This window comes from Acinonyx jubatus, chromosome B4 (assembly GCF_027475565.1).
Source record: "Acinonyx jubatus isolate Ajub_Pintada_27869175 chromosome B4, VMU_Ajub_asm_v1.0, whole genome shotgun sequence".
NCBI classification, from domain to species: Eukaryota; Metazoa; Chordata; class Mammalia; order Carnivora; family Felidae; genus Acinonyx; species Acinonyx jubatus.
The window spans coordinates 88,527,764-88,542,169 of NC_069387.1; the positions used below are offsets into that span (position 1 = coordinate 88,527,764).

Sequence of the window (14,406 nt, forward strand, 5' to 3'; positions counted from 1 at the left end):
GAACTTGTCCTTTTCTCTTAGGTGGGATAATGGGCTCAGTCTGATTCAAGAAATGTGGCAGTGAATGGCAGGGAAGAAACTCTATGCCTGCAGGTAGATAAACACATTCACCTGTCCCAAAACTCTGGTCTACATTTCCAGGCTGAAACTATGGCTCTGTACAATGAGAAGGGGACAAACTCACTAAAAAGAAGCAATGCAACATGCCAAACAACCCAAGCCCAGATGAGACGGCATCAGAGTGTTTGCTGTGAGTCATCTGAGCTAAGCTATGGCACCCTCTGCCCCCCCCCCCAGTCCCCCACCTTTAGCCTAAGTGAATGGTGGCTAAATCTAGTGAGAAGGAACCACTGGCCTGAGCCGTTAGATAAGCTCTTCATTGTCTCTGGGCTTCAGCTTCCTCACTGATTAGATGATAGGGTTGGATGGGGTTTTGAAGCTCCCCCCAGAAAAAAAGAGAATGCAGAAGGTCAATACTCACTGATTTCACACTGTTCCCCCTCTAGTCCTGGAGGGCAAATACACTTTCCAGGGTAGAAACAGGTCCCTCCATTAAAGCAGGTAGTTGAGCAGTTTGCTATCAGAATGGATAACAGGGTATTACATTAGACAGTGGGCTAAATCTTTAAAAAAAAAAAAATCCAACTTCACTTAAATTTAGGTGATACTTCTGGGACATCTGCTTTTTTTTTTTTTTTTACATAAACACTCATGTGATACTTCATCAATCAAGATATAGAGCATGTTTTACTTATTTAATCAAGTAAGTGGCTTTGCAAATCCAAGAATTGTAACCAATCGCTGAACCATTTGCAGATTCCAACAAGTTAAGAGGAGAAAACACACATTATATATGATCCTCCCCCAGGGGCTTATATCTTGGAGAAAAAAGGCATGGTGTGTAAACTTTTAAAAAAAAATTATCTTTTTAATTTTCTTGTAAATATCTGTGCCCTTAAAAAAAGAAACACTATAAACTCCCCGAAGTATTTTTTAAGCTAAAAGAAGACGGAAAAAGGAGAAAACTTGCTTTGGAATAGATAAAAGGGAGACAGGCCATAAGTACTAGGATCCGGCAAAAAAGAAAGCAACTTTTTTCCTTTTCAGAATATGAATTCAGAGATTCATCTTATATAATAGGGATTTTTTAAAAAAAATAATTAACTTGTATATCATTTGGAGGAAGGAGTCCTGGTATTCGGGAAAGGACAGCCTGTCAGTCCTCATGAGACCCTATAGGTGGGCAAGTGGCAGCACCCAGTTGGACAGATTATCATGGGAGTCCAAGTAACTAGGTTTTCCAGGTAAAAGTCATACTGTTTGTGATTCATCCTAAACCCTCTCTTCATGTCAACGTCTGGAATTTCACTGCTCACTGGAACCTAAAATAGAGGGAAGACAGAAATGGGGACAAGGGAGAACAAGTATCCAAAAATAGACACGTTGGCTCATTCTATAAAGGACATTAAAATCAGAGCTTGGATTCTCAGCGATTCCAGTTATATGGCCAATTTGTTCTTGTCCTATATGGAACAGGCCAAAGTGGGCTACAGATGAACAAAAGCTGAAGGAAGCTTCCAGTAGGAAAATCAGAAAGGAGATCCAAAAGTTATGTGTATGCTTTCTTTGTGGAAAAGAAGGCCAATCAGCATGTTCTGCAAATATCATGCTTCTTAGAGGATAAAGCTTTTTGTTTAAAATCATAAGCATCTCCCATCTAAAGACAATGCTGTACTCGCTTTGGCAAAATCCAGCCTCCTGATGCACAAGGGAATAGCAGCATTTGGGTACAGAATTTAGGATTTAGGACAACCAGCTCTTTGGGCTTTCTCCTTGCTACTTGCTGCTAGTATTGTTAGGTTTGCGAGCGTGACTCTATCGCCCCATTTGTCCCTGTTTCTCCTGGGGAACTAACAAGAGAAGAGAAAACATCAGGATCAGGGTCTGCTTGGCCAGAGCTGGCTGGGCACTATCCCTTACTAACAAATAGAATGCAATGAACCTGTGAGCTTAATTGGAAGTTATGGGATAATGACAAAGCTAGTTAAAGAATCTGGCCACTCTGTTAGTATTTGTATAATATTTTACAACCTTCTCTTGATAGTCAATGATTCTTGACTAGGAATCAGAGACACCAAGTAACTTTCACTGGGGTTGAGGGTATGCTGGGTCAGTGCTTAACTACTCATTTCCTAAAGTTTGCAACAGATGTCCCAAGAGCCAATGAAAGTTAATCTTTCATGTTTCTTCAAATACGTTGTGCAAAGGTCTAGCTCTGTGCCAGTAATTAAACTGTTTTTCAGAAGCTCTATACTCCCTCCTGGATGATAAATGCATCTTTTTGTTGAGGTAGTAAAAACCACTCTTTTTTAATATTCCCCGATCTCCAGTGAGACCAGGTGGAATTTCAACAGACTTTCCAAAAGAATAATGATAATGATAATAATAATAATAATAATAATAATAATAAGTACTGGAGTCTAACAAGTAGGGAAAATCTTTCATCTGAAAGGTAAAATATTACAAAATGTAAAACATATTGGAATACACATATGTTCCTTCAACAGTGACCATGCAGTGTCTGTGACTCTATAGCATCAGAAAAACACTGCAGTTAATTCTCCATTGTGCAAACTACACCAAGAACAGCCACATCTAAGTAAGCAGGCCTCCCAAATGGTGTCTTTAAATCTGTTCATACAGGAGTGCTTCATCCAGATCTCTGAAGGATTTGCTGTATTTCCCAATCGTTTTGTGACAAGAGGAATTTAATTTTGAATTAGCAGAGATGCTGAATGCTAAATTTAGACAAATAAAATAGTTTTTTTTTTTTTTTTTTTTTACTCACTAGCTGTTCTTATCATGTCATCAGCGCTTAATCTTTGTGAATACAAACTTCAACATAGTGTTAAATCCAATACTCCAGTTTGGGATCGCTTAAAAATAAAAAGCAGAGATAGTCTCACATGCTCTCTCAATTAGCTTTGGGGCTGGGGGACCAGGGGCAATGGTTTAATTCCCATTTTAGAGACGGGAAAAGTATGACCCACAGAGAGACCAAGTTTTATCAGCCTAGACACAGAGGTACTTGTGGAGGAGCAGGGACCCGAAACAGGTAGCCTGAGGGGCAACATGGTACGATAGAAGGTGTGAGTTTGGGCCAAGAGACTGAAGCTCTGTAAACCTTGTTTTGCCCATCTGAGAATGAAATAGATAAAATGTTCCACATCTCAGGAAGCTGTTGGGTATAAAGTAAATTATTATTCTGACTCATGCTGAGGGATTCTTCCTTTAGCTTGTCCTTCTTTTGAAAAAATCTGTTTATTTCCATCCTTTTTTTTTTTTTAACGTTCATTTATTTCTGAGAGAGAGAGAGTGAGTGTGAGTGGGGCGGGCTCTGCACGGACCGCACAGAGTCTGATGCGGGGCTTGAGCTCAGGAACCGTGAAACCATGACCTGAGTGGATGGAAGCTTAACTGGCTGAGCCACCCAGGCTCCCCTGTTCATTTCCATCTTAACTGGTGCCAACTGTATTATCACTCAAGAGACACTTCTCAAAAAGGCACATCTTCTTACTTCATGGCATATATTTATTTTAAAAAATAGCACTCCACTCATGCAATTAGCCTTTTTGACACCAGGATAATTTCATTACATACACTTTGTATGACATTATTAAATTTTTTTTCCCATAAAATATGTGACCTGGGCAAAACAGACAGGTATCTTGTAAAGTGTATGGATCATTCAATATTTTACAGCCAAGTTTGAACCCACTTTCTGAGAGAAAAACTGGCTATGATGCTGCATCATAGGCAGAGGGAAAACCATCTCTCAGGGATGTCATCTGTGAGCAGGTCCTTAAATTGGGGGTCAGTGGGCTTCTAGGTCAGGAAATGGGGAGCAGGCTGTTTCATTTCAGTCTTAGAAGCTCATCCACAGAATTTATTTAGGACATACCAAAACCCCATATGGCAGAGAAAGCTACGTGTTCACAAAATCCACACTCCTCTCCCATAAAGTCGTCCGTGGGAGACAGTTGTCCAGCCAGGGATGACATTTCTCCAGGCTGCATCTGGGACCAGCACTCTGGTAGGACCGTGAGGGCTCATACCTCTCCATGGAATAGATGTGGAAGTTTTGTGGATCACTTCTGGGACAGAGCTTTTTTTTTTTTTTTTTTTTTTTTTTTGTAAAAAGAAGTGCCTACATCAGTCCCCACCTCTGCTCACTGGCTGGTTTCAGAGAGCTCCAGAGCTGTAGGGAGGACCACTGATGTCAGGTACCTAGGCCCCAGAATCACAGCATGGAGAAGGGCTTCCTGCACTGGAGCATTCTAGGAGTGAAAACAAACTTCTGTGTGGAACTACACTAGAATTTGGGGTTCAAGTTGTTACAGAAGCCAACAAAGTGTTACACTCTATTTACAGAGCTATTATGTAGAGTGATAATATATTAAATATATTCCTTTTAACTGCACATTTAGAAAGTAAAAAGAACCTTGTTCTTAAAAAGAAACTGTTACCTTTATCACAATTGACTCCATAGAATCCAGGTGGGCAGATGCAGAACCCAGGAGTGACACAGAGCCCGCCGTTCATACACCGTGGTGTGCAAAGGGCTAATAGAGAAAGAGCTCCGATTAAGGTCAAGTGGGGTTTTGAGAAAGGCCATTTTGGAAATATCATTAATACAACAGCTCTACAACTTAGAAATTTTATTTGAGAGAGAGAGAGAGAAAGGGGCAGAGGGAGAGAGAGAATCTTACACAGGCTCCATGCTCAGCTCAAAGCCCAACAGGGGCTTGACTCGGGGCTCCATCCCATGACCCTGGGATCAAGACCTGAGCTGAAATCAAGAGTCAGACACTCAACAGACTGAGCCACACAGGCGCCCAAACAGCTCTTCATTTTTGATCTTTGTGTTTGATTCTAAAGTCTGTAGAGATACAGCTTTGACATATATATATATATATATATATATATATATATATATATATATATTAATTTGAGAGAGAGAGCACAAGCAGGGGAGAGGTGCAGAGGAAGACGGGGAGAGAGAGAGAGAGAAAGAGAGAATCTTAAGCAGACTCTACACTCAGCATGAAGCCCAATGTGGGACTCCATCCCAATGTGGGATCATGACTTGAGCTAAAATCAAGAGGTGAACACTCAACCAACTGAGCCACCCAGGCACCCCACAGGCTTGCTATATTTAACATTATTTATGTGTTGCAAATCAGTTTTTTTTTAACCAGTTAATAGATGAGAATTTTAGAATTGTGCCATTTCAACGCCTGATTAAAATTTGCCTAGAATCATTACTTTGACTAAGAAGTAGCCTTCTTAAGACTAAATATTTTCCCCTGCCCTCTTTCCTAGATCTTCTAATTCCAAAATATATGCAAACAAGAAAAATTCTTATGTCTCAAAGATGAAAAAGACTTTGCTTACTCTCACCAAAGAAACCCTTAGTATTTAAGCATCCTGTGGTTAATACAACTTGCTGAACTCTTTCATATAATAGTAATTTTACTGAGATAGATATATTTACAATACAAATAATTTTCTTTTTTTTTTTTTGGTCTTATAGCAACTTCATAACTCATAACTTAATTGTGAATCAAGGTACTTTTTATTACAGTAGACACTGTCAAATCAATCATTATATTAGCTTGTTAAACCCAACTTATGGAGGAGAACTTTCTTAGGATTATGCCAAAGTATATAATAGTGAATTAAAGATGGCGGGGGAGTGGCCACAAAGAATGTAGACACGCTGCTGAGGTTCTCTGCCCCCGTCACCATATATTGGACTTAACAGAAAACCACTCCTAGAAGTACTTTCCATTTGCTCTTCTGTGGTTTTTTAAGATTTTACTAATCCTTATGCTACGACCAGAAAAATAATTTCGATTTTTCTGAATGTGTTAAAAAAGCACATGTGGGGCTCTGGTGTGACGCCCATTTCATTAGGAAGCAAGTGGGGGTAGTTGGGTTCTGTCCATTCTGTACCTTTCTCGCAGTGAGGGCCATAGAATCCATCAGGACACTCACAGATGCGTCTTTCATTACAAAAGCCTCCATTTCGGCACCCTCCTGGGCATTCGGCTTCACCAAAGAGAAACAAGGTTATACCCCTTGAAACTGTGTTGGGGGAATTAACTGCGGGCATGAAGAGGCTAGTGCTGATGTTCCCCCCTGTGCACTGATTATCATAATCTACTGAATACTGATAACTTCTACCTCATTCTCTCTGTACCACTGTCCTTCACTAAATCCTCATCAAAGTAAGATTTTGTTTCTCTCAATCCCACTTACAATAGCGGGGGGCTCATGGAGGAAGGCAAAGCAAGCGTTATTCTGCCTTCGTCCCCACCTATCAATCTACTGTACCTTCTTAGATTCACCCTGAAATAAAATGAATGGAATTGCCCACGATATTCACTTTCAGAGGGCAGAATGACCTTTTGGTACATCTTTATTTACTTATGTTTTTAAAGTACGCTTCGCGCCCAGCATGGAGCCCAATGTGCGGCTTGAACTGTCGACTCTGAGATCAAGACCTGAGCTGAGATTAAGAGTTGGATGCTTAACCGACTAAGCCACCCAGACATCCCTTGGTACATCTTTAGAGTACTGAAAGCCTCTCGAGCCTAAGTTCTGTGCTGGAAAAGCTTGTATCAGGATGGGAAAAAATCTAGGCCTTCATGCTTAAATGGGCATCAGGGTGAGGTGCCTATGCCTGGCAGAGATTGCTGGTGTGATGGTGGCACTCTGTGCTCTGGAGAAGTCAGCCGCACCAAGCTTGTGGCAGCTGTGGCAGATAAGAGTTGTATTGCCTTGACAAGGGGTAGTTGCTGGTAATGACTGTGATCTTGCTATGAGACTGGGGACTCCCAAAGATTATGCTGGAAGAGGGGAAGGAGAGAAGTAGAAGAGAGGGCTTTTGAAGGGGTATTGGAGTTCCCAAAATTGTGAGTGGGATCATAGCAGAGAAAGTCTGTCTTAGTACTATACTGGACCCCGTGATTATCAGCTTCCTGCCATTAGTGTGGTTATAATTATACCAAAAAATTATCCTCTTCCTTCCTTCCCTCCCTCCCTTTCTTTCTTTTTCTTTTCTTTTCTTTTCTTTTCTTTTCTTTTCTTTTCTTTTCTTTTCTTTTCTTTTCTTTTCTTTTCTTTTCTTTCTTCCTTCCTTCCTTCCTTCCTTCCTTCCTTCCTTCCTTCCTTCCGTCCTTCCTTTCCTTCCCTTCTTCCCCTCCCTTTCCTCCTTCCTTCTTTCTTCCCCATCTCTCTCCTTCCTTCCTTCCTTCCTTCCTTCCTTCCTTCCTTCCTTCCTCTTTCTTCCTTCCTTCCTTCCTTCCTTCCTTCCTTCCTTCCTTCCTTCCTTCCTTCCTTTCCTTCCTTCCTTCCTTCCTTCCTTCCTTCCTTCCTCTTTCTTTCTTTCTTTCTTTCTTTCTTTCTTTCTTTCTTTCTTTCCCCATCACACCTGCAAGTTTTATAAGCCTTTTCTTGATGATGATCACTGATTACCTTGTTGACATGTTTTAAAGAAGATAGCATTTTGAGGTGTCTGTAGGATGGTGTTGCCTTCAGAATTCATTACAATCACATTCACTTCAAAAGCTGCCACTCCATCTTGTTTTCCAAGACATGGGAAACCAACCTGAACAACTAAAGAAAAAGCAAGTATAGAGAAACAGTTTATTTAGTTGATTCCAGTTATATAGACATCTTGGTAGGAGAGACAAAGAACAAAGCAAACGTGTTCATATTTCATTATTTCATATTTTTGTGTCTACACCACAGTAAAGACTGTATTTTGATCGTATGAGCATTCTCCAAAGAATTTATACATCATGCTGGGTGGAGAAAAAATGAATAATGAATTAATATGTACCTTACTGATATGGAATTGGGGATATTTTGTTCCTTGTTTGGGCTTGTACTATCTTGAAAAAGAGATTTTCTCTAAAAATTAAAGGTGCAAATAGGCAGCACAGATTGATGCCAGCAAGAAACTTGTGGGCATCTTTACCAGCCTCCATATAATCCAAAAAAGAGCTTTAAAAACAGTATTCCAGAATTTTTAAAATAAAGCCCCATATAGGCACGAGCTTTAGTTTCAAGCTCGGTGTGCTTGAAAGTGACAAAATATATTCTTTGGAAATATCCTACAATGCAGACTAGACTCCAATTATTGGATTGAGTTAGTGAAGTTAATATTTTCTTAGGCTAATATTAAAATGTGTCCATATCTTGGGATCTAGAAGAGAGTTTGGTGTGATGAAATAATCTCACAAACTTATACCTAATAATTTAGGTTCATAAAAATGAGCCATTTGCTTTTTGGGAGTATATTGATCACTTGGGGTGTATCATGTTGACTTAGCAAATGAGTGGCGGCCAAAGATGATGGTGTACTGAGAGGCAAGGAGGCCACCAATTGGGGAGTGCCCACAAGTAAGTGGGTGGAAACTGGATCAAGTCATTGGCTAAGAGACTGACTGTGTAAATTTCTAAAATCCACTAGCTTATCATAACATATCTACTGGATGAGAGTGATTTAATTGATCCATTAGACTCTAGTTCTTCCTTATATATAGGAAGAAATATTGCTATAAATATACGTTTGAAATTTTACTTCCTTTTGTTTCCAGATAGCAGCTTATGGTTACTGCCAAGCTTGGGGAAATCATACCAAACCAAGAAAAATCCTTTCCCTGTAGAGTTTTCATAAAACTTTCCCCTAGATGTATAAGAAGACATGAGCTGGAAATTGGCTTGCTCTCCCATAAGGCACTGCACACAAGCTGGCCATATAATCTTATTAGTGTGCTCAGCACTCAAAAGCCCCTCGTAAGGCTTTGCCACCGTCAGTGTTTATTACTGTGCCTTTCTCAAAATAACATGGATTCCCAGTTCTCTTGAATCTGGAGATCCGACCGTTGCAAACTAATCTGTTAAATGGTAAAAAGAAAATAGGAGCATTTAAATAGACATAAAAAGAGAGAGAAAAGCAAAATTGTGCCTGCAGTTCTTAAGTAAAATTGTCCCCGCTGAAAGCCTTGGTTTAAGGAAATCTTATACATGAAAATGCCAATTTACAAAACACAAAAATCCGTTGTAGGGATTTCCATTTCAAAAAGAAGCAAAAGAGCTGGCAATTTCTTTCAATTGTTACTCTTCCAATGCATTTTCATTGTGTTAAATTCTAAAATTTCGTTAACCTTTCTCATGAATTTTTTACATGAATGGGTAGGCCAATAATTGCCCTCAGACACAAACAGAAGAAACTGAAAGGATTGTTAAAGATAAAACTTTTAGAATTTTCTCCCCACATGTTATCATCCAAACTATTATTTTCCAGGTGCATCTTTTTCCTGGACCTTTTTCAAGCCTCCACTTTGCAGCCCACTTAATTCTTTAAAAAAGGAGCTTCACTTTTATTTTAACTCTCAGAATCTTGGCATGGAAGAGAAGATCCTTGTAAGTAAATTCATCTTCATTTCTGTTTATCAGCATTGTCAAATTTATTTTTTAAATTGTTTTTAATTAAAAAAATTTTTTTAATGCTTTTATTTTTGAGAGAGAGACAGAGTACGAGCTGGGGAGGGGCAGAAAGAGGGAGGGAGACACAGAATCTGAAGCAGTCTCCAGGCTCTGAGCTGTCAGCACAGAGCCTGACATGGGGCTCGAACTCATGAACCACAAGATCATAACCTGGGCTGAAGTTGGACACTCAAGCGACTGAGCCACCCAAGTACCCCATCATTGTCAAATTTCAAAACACACTTTGGATATTAAATATCAAAAATGCCTTATTATATGTATGGAAAGTTCAGTTAAAAATAATTACTTGCTTGCTCTTTCTGCCATCTTGGAACCCGTGGAGGCCTGCTGGGAACAGGACTCCTGAAACGACAAATATGTCTGGAAGGCTGTGGTCCAAAGCCATTTTTGCTGGCTATAAGCGGAGTCTCTGGACCCAGAGGGAGCACACAGCTCTTCTTAAAATTGAAGGTGTTTATGCTCGAGATGAAACTGAATTCTGTCTAGGCAAGAGATGTGCTCATGTGTACAAAGCAAAGAACAACACAGTGACTCCTGGTGGCAAACCAAATAAAACCAGAGGAATCCGGGGAAAAGTAACTCATGCTCATGGAAACGGTGGCATGGTTCGTGCCAAATTCCGAAGCAACCTTCCTGCTAAAGCCATTGGCCACAGAATCCGTGTGATGCTGTACCCCTCAAGGATTTGAAGTAACTGAAAAGTAAATACATAAAGGTGTAGATTTGTTCTCTTGTAAAAAAACCAAATTATTTGCTTGCACATATTTTCAAATGTGCTAAAAGCAAACCATTTATAAATATGCTTAAATTATGACATATTCACAGGCTCCAGTCATCAGGGGGAGGATCTAGAAGGTCTGGAGTGCTCACATAAAAGTGTGCGATCTGCTAACGTGACCTCTGAGTCAATGAAAAGTAAAGAAATATGCAGAGGTTTCCCTGGCCTGTGGTCATCTTAAAACTATGGTTCTGAACAATCCCAGGAAAGAGAACCAAGGATGCAAAATCCCATAGAAGTTCCACAAGGAAAACACAACACAAGTAACTTTCTTTTGAGTCTTCAAGATGAATTTTTCTCTTTAAGTGGTTAATTGCAAATTTGAGTCAAGATACAGTTTATCCATTTAACAAATATTGAGCGTTTACTAACGTGCCAGCCACTATTCCAAGCACTGGGGATACTTTAGAGAACAGGACAAATAAAACCTCCTCCCTTTTGCGACATTTACATTTCAGGGATGTGGTCTGAAGACAATTTGTGAGAGTAACATTTTAATCACCTAAAAATCCAGAAAAAGAAACACTAAACATTTAAAGCCGGAGACTTAAATTGGAATTGAAAGTAGTTTCAGTGCTTGTTTTGGGTCTGCAACTACTGGATTCTTTGGGTATTGACCTTTATCATCTAATTTCAATTTGCCTGTATTTTAACTTCACAACAGATGCATAAATGTCTTCTGCATAAATATTGCCGAATGCTTAAAATAAGGATCTGAGAGACAACTGCACTTGCTATGACCGAATGATTTAGGGAGGGTTTAAATCCTTTGGGCCTCAATTTCCTCATTTGGCAGTAAGACTAATATGATTTTTTTTTAAATTTTTTAACATTTATTCATTTTTGAGAGACAGAGTGTGAGTGGGGGAGGGGCAGAGACAGTAAGAGAACTGTATCTTATTTGTTTTTGTAAATTCAGCACTTGGCATACTGTCTGTCACAGGCTAGGCACTGACAGACACAAAGACCTTGTGGGAGACACATCCATATACGGTATACACACAGGCACACACTTCCACATAAATAGAACTTCACCACAGACAGTGGGAGACCCGGAGAATAAGACATTAATGGCGTGCATGCAGAAAAACACACACAAAGAAAAAGAGATCTCGAAGGCAGAAAAAGCAGACTCTACATCCAAAGAATAATAGAAACGTAAAAGTTACGTTGTGTTTTTGCAACAACAAGCATAGGAGTAGAAAGCTACTTTTACCAAAAGCTAGATGAGATTCGTCCAGATGTGAATTTCAGTACATCTGTATAATGAAACCGAGGTAAATTAAAACAACTCCGAACAACTAAAGCAGATTGAACATAGCTCACGTGGCATCCAAGTACACCCTTGATGTGCAACTGACTGATTGCACGTAAACTAACTCTCACACAGAAGTAAACAGCAAACGCATTCTGATTGCATGCTTCTCCCACACTCACATGAGTATGGCGCTCACACGCCCTCAGCCTCCGGTCAGTCAGGGGAGCCGCTACCCATACAAGGGAAGAGACGAGAGAGGGGGAGAGCTTATCCTCAGCCCCACACGACCACAGACTGATATGCGACCACACAAACAGTCATCAGTGTGGGCCAAGCTGTGCTGACAGCCATTCATCCTCTCACCAAATACTGAGCACCTTCCCTGGCTTCACGTTCTGCTAAAGACTGGGGTCACTAAGAAGATGGTCCCTCCTGCATTAGCACTTATTCCAAAATGTCTAGACATGGAATTCCTGGAAGTCTTGGTTGAGAAACAGACCTGCTCTGTTGGTTTCATGGTATGACAGAAACAGTTTTCAAAGAGGCAGAGCCTTGGCTTCATGGAAACTGTTTTTGGTTATCCAATTTTACTGAACCAGCCTGCAGTTTGTATTTCCTGTTTTTGTTTTCTTCAGATGCCAGAAGGCAGGCACTTCGTAACTGTTAAAGATCAAGAGTTTTCTTTTCCACGCAATGTTCAGGCATAGAGGAGTCTGGGGGATAAAAGAACAACTTAGCAGCTTGAGGGTATAAAATAGACCAGTAGAATAATGAATACTACCTGGATGTTTAGGAGCAAAGACACACTGATCTGGTTACTTTTTAATAATTCAAGGTGCCCTTACTGCTCCTACTGTGGGGACTGAGCTAATAAGGCTAATGAATAACTGCCCTTCAATGGGCTAAATTTCCCATAAACTTAGTGCACCTGCGTTTCTGCAAACAAATCCTACATCTGCCTTTAAAACCTTATGTATGTGGGGGTGGGGTTGTATATGCGGTGTATCTGTGTTTATATGTGTGTGCGGGTGTGTGTGTGTGTGTGCACGCGCGTGAGTCACAAGTCACCTCGCATAAGTCACCTCGTCCCAGAAAAAGGTTTATTCTTTTTCGTCCCACCTTTTCCAAAGCATCATTCACTTTCCCCCCTAAATTTTATTATTTATAAGGATTCTAGATTATTAGAAATTAAAGTTTTACCTAAGCGTGGAGTATTAAAATATTCCCACATCATATATTCAAAATGTGGTTGTTTCAATATCCTAAGAAGTAGAAATTCAGTAAGCCTTTTTTTACTAGACACTATAATGAACAAAACTGGGAAGAATTAGGATACAAGCATGAAATTGGAAATCCAGAGATGGAAGAGTTATTGGATGTTGCACAGGTGTAACTGTGTCATTAATTTAATGAATATGTTCTGAGTGCTCTACAAATGAGCCTGTATTCTTCTGATAATCAGGGAACAACAAAGGAAAAATGTTTAAATATAAAATGGCATTTGAGAGATATATTATGTATTTGTTTCATTCGTGAGTGCTTCTAAAAAGAAAGACTAAAACCTATGATCAAGAAAATTGTATACAAAAAAAATTATCTTTGACTAGAAAGAAACAGCAGGAGATGTGGCACGAGGCTGAGTAATGGCCATACTCGAAGAACGCCCTTGTCTCTGTGCAGTAATATGCGACAGCAGTAGCGATGTCATCTGCATGGAATAGGGATATCCATGTATCTGGAATGGGATAGCCTTATCCTTGGGGCTACAAATCTCAGGTGAGTTTATCTCCAGAATCCAAGCCCTCGTTCCTTCACAGGAGATTCCTAGAACTCCAAACCCATCTAGATTGGAGGTAAATACTCTGGGAGGACTGCTGGTTATACCAACAGCACCGGGATGACCCAAGAGAAACTCAGATTCACACTCTTGCTGTCTCCACCCACCTTGGTACCTATGGCAGGAAATTGGAAAAACTCTGCTTATTTAGTCCCCAACTCTTCCAATGCTGGGATGTGATCCTAGAGATCCACTGGAAGTAGTTGATAACCGCAACCTGAAAATGGACTTTATAAGGGTATCCTATTCCCTAATTATTGCATAGATTTATATTAGCCCTTAATGAGATTTTTATTTGATATCAAAGATAATCTAACTTTCCTCTAGAAAAATAAGACTATTTTTTTAAAGGACAGGGTTATGATATCAGCTATTTAAAAATATTATAAAACTAAAAATATGACAATATTGGAACAAATAGTAAGCTCTAAAACTCAATGTACAGAAGAACATAATGTGAAATAAAAAGCAGATCTTGAAACAGTTCATCCTATCACACTGGAAAAGCTGATTACTCAGGAAAATAATTCAGGTTAGAGCCTCTTACTCCTACCGAAACAAATTTTGATAAAATAATAGAAGCATGTGTAAATTGATGTGGGAAACAAAGGCAGAAGGAAATGGCAGGTAGAACTAAATTTCCTTATAGCCTGCAACCCATTGACAAATACTTGAGGCAGGCAGAGTAAAATGTTTCTCCAGGAACTCCCTACTGTCTTAATGTTAATGTTTTGCTCCAGGGAAAACCACCTTAGCTTGACGATAGCTAGGCCTCCACTGTCTTGGGAGTCTTCTTTAGCATATGAAAATCTCACTGGAAACTTCCCCCCCCCCCCCACCCCGGACTTTACCTCCCCCAACCCCGTAGTATATAACCAGTCTCTCCTCATGGCCCCAGGGCTGCTCTTCCTGCCCACGGGTCCTGTCCCCATGCTTCAGTAAAATCACCTTAAA

The 14,406-nt window shown here is 39.9% G+C and overlaps 2 protein-coding genes across 2 annotated transcripts in view; one reads left to right on the forward strand and one right to left on the reverse strand.

The window, feature by feature from the left end:
• WIF1 (WNT inhibitory factor 1) overlaps nucleotides 1-14,406 on the reverse strand; it is a 68,122-nt gene that overhangs the window by 10,115 nt on the left and 43,601 nt on the right. The window contains exons 4-7 of the mRNA XM_015079529.3: nucleotides 7,540-7,680; nucleotides 6,016-6,111; nucleotides 4,527-4,622; nucleotides 482-577 (exon numbers count right to left, since the gene is read on the reverse strand). Coding sequence (XP_014935015.3) covers nucleotides 482-577; nucleotides 4,527-4,622; nucleotides 6,016-6,111; nucleotides 7,540-7,680 — 429 coding nt within the window. The remainder of the gene's footprint in view (nucleotides 1-481; nucleotides 578-4,526; nucleotides 4,623-6,015; nucleotides 6,112-7,539; nucleotides 7,681-14,406) is intronic.
• On the forward strand, nucleotides 9,860-10,326 carry LOC106981364 (60S ribosomal protein L35a-like). The gene has a single exon (XM_053226459.1). The coding sequence runs from the start codon at nucleotides 9,936-9,938 to the stop codon at nucleotides 10,266-10,268; it is 333 nt and encodes a 110-aa protein (XP_053082434.1). The 5' UTR covers nucleotides 9,860-9,935; the 3' UTR covers nucleotides 10,269-10,326.